The 8445-nt window shown below is 38.4% G+C and overlaps 1 protein-coding gene across 1 annotated transcript; it reads left to right on the plus strand.

Moving 5' to 3' along the window:
* Positions 1 to 2972: 2972 nt before the first annotated feature.
* LOC115798793 (leucine-rich repeat-containing protein 51-like) lies at positions 2973 to 8009 on the plus strand. Its single transcript, XM_030755761.1, has 4 exons — positions 2973 to 3102; positions 3511 to 3716; positions 3954 to 4102; positions 7835 to 8009. Exons 1-4 carry the CDS (start codon positions 3051 to 3053, stop codon positions 7980 to 7982), a joined length of 555 nt encoding a protein of 184 aa, XP_030611621.1. The 5' UTR covers positions 2973 to 3050; the 3' UTR covers positions 7983 to 8009.
* The last annotated feature ends 436 nt before the right edge of the window (positions 8010 to 8445 follow it).

Below are 8445 nucleotides of genomic sequence, written 5' to 3' on the forward strand. Positions count from 1 at the left end.
GTCTTTTCACTGCACTTTGCTCGGCCACTCCTGTGAAACAAGAACTGGTCCAGTAGCGTGACATAAACATAGTTAAGAATAAAGCTGAAATGAATCATATTCTTCTAACACCATTGTGTTTCATCAGGGAACAATGGCAAATGCACTTATGCCACAAAAGTTGGTGTGACACAGCAGTGGTTTCTTGCTGCAGCCTGAAAATGTGCCTCTATTAAGCCATTCTCTTTTCTTATACCACCTGAAATTAAAGGGATACGTGGGACACTGAAGGCTGCACCAATCCTGGAGTCCCAACAGCACATCAACACTGAACAATTATGCAAAACCCTGCATTATGTTCCAAGCTGCTGTTTTTAAATGAGTCATTTTAGTGCTATGTGCACAATGTCAAAATTTGTTTTGGGTTTTTTTTTTTGTCAGTTCTGAAGCAAGTGAGCTGAATGGGAGATGATGTGGAATTCTTACATTGCTTTGACCTTTGATTTTAGCTCTTCAGGCCAGAGTGCCTGTTCTAGTTTGTGCTATTTGACTCTTAAAAATAGGAGTTCAGCTATCTCATATATTCTCAATCAAAACCTAAACTTTATTTCATGCATTTTATTTTCAAGCAAGTATTCAGCTTATACAAATATAGAAATACAATATATAAGGCAAAAACAGTTTAAACATTATAGGCTTGAGGCCAGTACCTTCACCTGATGCTTCCCTATTCCTCTGGACAGTTCACTACACTCAAGGCCTTTTAAAAAATCACATTAATAGCAGGTACCCAAATAAATCTTTCTTCCCTGGCAGCAATGCCATGCAAAGTTTGAAGAAGTGTAAAGGTAATCCACCTTGCATCTTCCTCCACTACCAGGCACACAATAATGCCATACAAATGATTTAAGGTGCTGATAAATGGAAAGAGATTTGGTTACAGTCATCTGCCAAGAAATGTAACTAGCTGACAAAATGTAGTTGAGATCTGTGCCAAAGTCTCCTCTAATATTTTGCTAGGAAAATGGGAAATGAGTGCAGTGATTACTGAAAAGTGCAAAACATACAGGTAAATACAGTATATAAGGCAATTTTAGTGCCCTTGAAAGTCATTATTACCTTTATTCTTCAACACACAGTCTGAACTCTCTTAGGCAGCTTTCTTGTAATTTCCTTAAGTAGTCTTCAGGAAGAGTTCTCCAGGCTTCTTGAAGAACATTCAGAGCTCTTCTTTGGATGATCCCACATTGCTTTAATAATTTTGAGGTCTGGGCTCTGGGCAGACCAATCTGTGAGTGATAGTTTTTTGGAGGGGGGGGTGGAACCTATCCCAGCTGGTCAGGTACAGGAACTAGATTGAAAATGAGTGAAAAAGCATCCAAAGTCCAAAAAACTTTGAAAGACTCTCAGGAAGCCTGGAGAACGTTTGCTCAAAACCACAAATGAGGGGTATCTCAAGACTTTTGCACTATACTTTATATCGATTATCCTGAGGTCTATAGCCTGCAGTGTTACTGTGCCATCATGAATATTCAATCCCTTCAAACCAGTGCTGCTCAGATTTTTCAGCTTCCTACAGTTTTCAGCTGAACAGGCTCACTGTAGTACATGGGTATTAAGCACATCACTCATGGCAGTTGCAGGGAGGAAAGAAGTCCAGATTTCCCCATCTGGTCTCCTACTTGATGTTTTATTCATTTGAATGACCCTGTTTCCTGATCTATGATCTTAAGAGACTCAGCTACACACACCAATGTCGCCACTCTCCAACATGCTCTGCAGACTTTTCCCTGTGCTAATGCACAATTTCTAGGTAACTTTCATGAACATTGGGTCTTAAATTTGAAGATCACCTTAAACATTGCATGAACCATGTGCCCTGTAAGTAAACACTATAATTCTTTAATACGCTTTACACCGTCTGACTTCCAAAACATTTGTTCAAACCCATCCTGATTCCAGCGACTGTCTCTGTCTGTCTGTGTCCTTCACTATGGCTCATTGTGATTTTCATATCTTATTGAAGGACTGCCCTTACTCTTTCAATGAGGTGCTGTTGTGCTATTAGTGAGGCATACACACACGCTGACATCTTGAGTGAGCAACAAGGTGAGGAAAAACTCAGGCTGATGGATGTAATTTTCCTTCATCACTTCTTGTCCTTTCAGTTTTTCTTTGTGAACATGTCCTCTGTTTGCCCTCTCAAACTCATATTCACAAAAGTAAATGAAAATTAAAGTGCATTCATGTTTTTCACCTAATTTATTTGCTCTAGTATAATTTCAGTGTGAGTCATAGGCTACTGAATATTGCAGGTGCTTTAGGCTTCAGTCACACAGGCTGAGAGACCCATTTGTGAACCCCTGGTAACCACCTATTGCTATGGAAAAAATGTGTATTCCCTGACAGGTAGTCGATTGGTTCCTAGGTAAAGTCGGTTGCAAAATGGTTGCTGCACCAAACACCTCCTTGTGACTGGATTAAAGGTTTGCACGCTTCCATTTAAACTACAACAATCTACTAATGACCAAAGCAATTGCAAGGAGGTTTTTGTTGCAGCACTCAACCTTCCAATTTTACCCAGGAACTACCAGGTTTGGTTCCAGTCAGCAACACCCTGGCACAACCACATTTTTCCCTAGCAACATGTGGTTGTGCCAGGGTGTTGCTGACTGGAACCAAACCCCGAGTGCACCTGATTTTACTGCTCCTCACATACACACTGCATGCAGAGTGGAGCTGACAGCTGGTAGACAACATGTTATGTTGCTGTTGGTGCTTTCTCTGTCACTATGTTTGATTACGCCTAACATAATGACAACTTACCTGACCACACCTTGTGGTTAATTTAAAACTACGGCTAATGCATTGTATTGTAAGCAACATGCAACTGAATTGAATGGATGAGTCATAGATCATATTGATTTTTGAATTTCATCACTAAGCAACTTGTTGTTTTTTTGTTTTTTTTTGGTTTTCTTATGCAATCATTTGTTTTCATTTTTTAGTTCCTGCTCCAGATTTAATCTGGACATCTGACCTGCTGTTGCTGCAGACCTTTTGAATTGAATATGTATGGCCCTCCAGTAGATCTCTCATTTAAAGATCTCAACAAAGTTGCAGGTAGTATATTTTATAGTTCTTAAAATGTTAAGTAAATAACCTAATGGTGTTTGTTTGTTTGTTTTTTTAATATTTCTTCCATTACTGATTCTTAAAGTCCTCTAGGGGAATTAACTATTTTGTAGGAGAGCTCTTAGAATTACAATTCCAGTTAACTAGATTTAATGTGCTGCTGCTTTCAAAAATGCATGGAACACTGCAGTGTCCACATGCTAACAAACTGAGTCCCACAAACTCAAATTATGGTTTTAAAGCATTTGAAAATAAGAGCCTCCAAAATGACTCTTATTTCTAAGTATAAAATGCAGGGATTGATGGCTTCAAGCAGCAGAAATAAAAATGCAAATATATAAATAACAAAGCTGCCTGTATGCTGTATCAACTCTTATTGCTTTATTTTTGGTTCAGATGCAGTGGCAGAGCAACCTCAAAGTCTTCTTCGCCCCTTAACCACAAATTCAAAGGGGAAGTACCTGAGCCGCTCTCTGCGTTTCAGTAATAACAGCCTCACTGACCTTGTTGGCCTCCAGTACACGCTCAGCCACTTTATCGCACAACCATCAAAGCTTGGATGGCTGGATCTGTCCTTCAACAAAATCACCTGTATCGAACCTGTAAGAATGCTTCTTTCCTTTCAGCATTTTTTTCCCCCGCTGTTTTTAATGTACGATTACACATACGCTATTCATTAATAGTACTGTCACGGTCTCTGTTTACACTACAATGTACTTTTTATGGCTTCATTTGTTTACAATCAACATTTCTCTTTCAAAGATATTGTAATTTCAGATGTCTTCACAAACGAACCAGAATGTTGTTATATTTAAATTAACAACTAAGCTGTGTTGCAGGTTTTGTGTGAGCTGAAAGAACTGTGTATTTTGTATCTTCATGGGAACAGCATCTGGGACCTGTCAGAAGTGGACAAGCTGGGAGAGCTCCAGCATCTGCACACAATCACATTACATGGCAATGCCATAGAAACATGCAAAGGCTACAGGTGCAACCTCGCTTTCAACAATTTCACTTAAAACAGACACTCTGTTTAGATCTCATATGTTGCAGTGGGTGGAGTCAGATGGGTTCTAGATAGTTAATAGAGGTGGGACATCCCACCATACTCGAGTTATTTTTTGCTGCAAAATGAGACTGTCAAGCATACCAACACTGCCACTAAAACCTGCTATAAATGTTGCCATAAGACTGAGTCAGCTTGCTATCAGCCTGCTATTGAATGAGGTCAAGCTGGTAATTACATGCAGTCTGTTTCTGATAATACAGCGATTAACTGTGATAAATGGCCAGAAATCACATATCTCTTGCTGTCTACATAGACAGAGATTGACACTTAACTATTGCATTTGCGCTCAGCAACCTTCCTGTTCTATAAGAATATAACCAGAATACAACCAGCTGGCCACCAGTTGAGTCGAGTCCCCTTGAATTGTACTCATTGACAGACTGATGGCACCATGTTGGCAATCTGTCTGTGTTTATCAATTAGACAGCAATTATTGAAAACTTTTGACGGACTCTCTGAGAGTGGCTACAGTCAGTCCAAGTCAGACTGTGACTGTTTGCTGAAAGGTTGCCTCCTATCATGCAACCTGTACAATCCCCTTGCGATCAAAAATAGTCTTGAGTGGTCAACACCCTCAAGCCCATTTAGTCACCACAAGTTGCAGATACAGATTTGTCATTTTTATTTTGTAGCTGCAAGAAGGTTGCTGTTTCCTTGTGTTACTAAACTAGCTTGCTCTGAATTAGGAGGTAGCTTTATCAAGCTAAGTGTGTTGATGAGATGAGCCCTCTTGTTCATAGTATTCCCAGATTATTTTAACTTATTCACTAAAATATTTATATTTGGTGAACCTGTATCAAGGCAATATCACCATGCAATATATCATGATACTATGCTGTATAGACCTTTTCCCCCTAATGGTTAATTGCAAGAGGTTACTACAGAAGAAAACCGACATTTACTGACCAAAAGAAAAAAAATCTGGTGTAAAAAAATTTATAGATCTTGTGGTGTTCTAAGCATAAAAAGAGCATAATCTAACTCTAACTAGACCATGTTTCAGGGGTGTTTTCAGGACTTTTGTTTGATGGAAAATCACAGGGGTGGGAAGGAGAATGTTTGGTCAGAAATATATGCAATGTAGAAAACATTGAGCACAATTTCCAGGGCCATGCAGCCCAGTGCCCTGATACAAGTGTACAGTACACTGTATTGCCAAAAGTATTTGCTCATCTGTCTTCCCACGTCTATGAACTTGAGTGACATCCCACTTTTAGTCCATGGGGTTTAATATGATGTCCCCCCACCCTTTGCAGCTTAACAGCTTCAACTCTTCTGCGACGGTTTTCCACAGGGTTTAGGAGTGTTTATGGGAATTTTTGACCATTCTTCCAGAAGTTCATTTGTGAGGTCAGGCACTGATGTTGGACAAAAAGGCCTGGCTCACACTCTCTCTAATTCATCGCAAAGGTCTTCTATTGGGTCAAGGTCAGGACTCTGTGCATGGATTCCACTCTAATTAGTGATAACGGCCTACTGACACGGCTAGCAGGTGCAGGAGGGCCAGTCTGAACTACACTTATGGGACTGATAACTGTTAATAAAGTGCATTTAAGGACTGATAACATTTGAACTGGCTGAATCCGCGCAGTAGCTGGCTGCTGCTGGGAGGGACTACGATGAATCCAAATCCACTCCAGACATCCACTCCAGTCCACGTCACACCGGAACAGTGTTCCTCAATTAGAACAATGTTAACAACCTTTTTTGACCGGCTAGGAGGTGGAGACGGCCCCTCGTGGCCCTTAACTATGGGTCTGATAACTGTTGATAACGTGCATTTAATGGACTGAAAACATTTGAAGTGGGTGTGTATAATAACCACTAACAGTTGATTGTGGGATATTTAGAAGTGAGGAAATTTCACAACTTGTTGCACAGGTGGCATCCTGTCATGGTACCACACTGGAATCCACTGAGGTCCTGAGAGTAGCCCATTCTTTCACAAGTAATCGGAACACCTGAATTCAATGACTAAATACTTTTGGCAATATAGTGTATTTCATGAAGAGTGGTGCTGCACAAGAGCCTGGAAATTGGTTTGTACTGAACTCGTTTAACAACGAGGCAAAACAAGTATTTAAAATCTACATGAGTGAATGTAATCTATTAAAGTAATAATATAAAAATACAAATTGAGATGTAAAGTAGCTATTTATGCAGAATAATATTTTGGTGTTGATGCCATCCATCTGAATTCTGGTATTAAAAAAAATTTGTAAAAATTTTCTTCATTCAAATATTAACATAAAAGTACAACTAGTACCTTAAAACATCCCCTTAGGCAGATATATTAAAGTGGCATCATTAGGTTGTTGATGACAATAGCAACATGTGTCTTTTGATAGATGCATCAGTGTTTAAGCAGTGCTTTACAGTTATAGGTAGCTGAGATATTTTTAACTAATTTATGTTTAACATGAGGTCAACAAGAATATAAAAAACTCAATTCAATTTTATTCATGTAGCACCAGACATTCACCTCAAGGCACTTCATATTGTAAGGTAAAGACCCTACAATAATAGAGAGAAAACTCAAAAAAAATCACACAACCCCCTATAAGCAAGCACATGGCAACAGTGGAAAGGAAAAACGCCCTTTTATTAGGAACAAACCTCCAGCAGAACCAGGCTCAAGGAGGGGCAGCCATCTGCTGCGACCAGTTTGGGGTGAGGGGAGTGAGACAGGACAAAAAACGCATTGTGGAAGAGAGCCAGAGATTAATAATAAATAATAATTAAATGCAAAGTGGAATATACACACAGATAAATCAGGAAATACACAAAGTAATAAAGAAGAATAAAGTTCTGCTAAAAATTGTTTTCTTATACATATATATATATATATATATATATATATATATATATATATATATATATATATATATATATATATATATATATATATATATATATATATATATATATATATATATATATATATATATATATATGTGTGTGTGTGTGTGTTTTTTTCATAATTTTACTTGATAGTAAATACTTTGGCCTTGATCAGTTATTTAAATGAAACATACTGAGAAGTTCAAAGGTCAGACATCTTATTTGTGGAACTGCCAACAACTTATAGAGATATGAAGTGTGACAAAGAGCCCCAAACTCTACCTCTTTGTAAGGGGTTGCTGTGACTTTTTATTACCTAATTGACATATTTGATAGAAAATAGTTCCTTCTACTTGAATAGATACATTAAGTACCATAACCTGGAAATACCCAAGTATAGAACTTTAAAACAATACATAATTACAGTATTTGCAATAAATAATGTACTAAATTAAATCATAGTATTCATATATCTATTGCAGCACCTACAAATATACAGAGAAGTATCACATTGAGATACGTGATACTTCTGATACCTTATATACCTACATTAGGTATCTCATCTTATTAGGTTTAGACATCTTAGGGATAAAGCTTCTTGATTTAATTTTCATCTCATTTCATACTCTCAGTTATATGAAAAACCAGCAAAGTCCAGACAAGGTCTATTTTACAAAGATTGAAAGGTATCCTTATTCAACATCGCATGAGAAGGCTGATATGAATTCATTACATGGAAACACGCAACATGTCCATGGTGCCCTTGGAGTCAAAGCTGACTTTGATGTGTCCGCTTTTGTGTGTGTTTAGGAATTACGTAATATCTGCATTACCTCAGCTAAAGACAATGGACTTCAGCGGTGTGACACGAAATGAGCGGGCCATGGCAAATATCTGGCATCACCGCACCAAGCGTAGCAAAAACACCAGGGAGAATGAACTAGACCCAGATCAATAAGTCTTTTTGCTGATGAATAAATAAAAAATCTTTCTGCTGAATAAATGTGTTTCTCTTCTGATCATCAATTTGTTGTTTTTTTTCCCCTCTCAGTTCTTCAATTCTCACTACCCCCTGTTATTTACAGTTGGTCTAATAGCTGGTGAAGATTCTCACCCCTATTGGCTGTGGCTATGGTCACCTGCTTGATTATTGCAGCAGTAATTAGGAGGTCTACATCGGGCTGTAGTACCACTAATCAGTCCCACAGTGGTCAGCGTCATGAAATGAAGTCACAAACAGTCCAATACTTGTACGAATCTGCACATGCTGATATGGCTCAGGGGTTATCAGTTGAAGTTGGAATTATTGTGACAGCTTAGGCAATATGAAGGACCTTGCATAAAGTCAACCTCAATGAACTGCATCCCAAAAATACAAAACTCTTTCTTTCCCTATTGGGACATTTCATATTGGAAGTACA

This window comes from Archocentrus centrarchus, chromosome 19 (assembly GCF_007364275.1).
Source record: "Archocentrus centrarchus isolate MPI-CPG fArcCen1 chromosome 19, fArcCen1, whole genome shotgun sequence".
In the NCBI taxonomy this organism is placed as follows: Eukaryota; Metazoa; Chordata; class Actinopteri; order Cichliformes; family Cichlidae; genus Archocentrus; species Archocentrus centrarchus.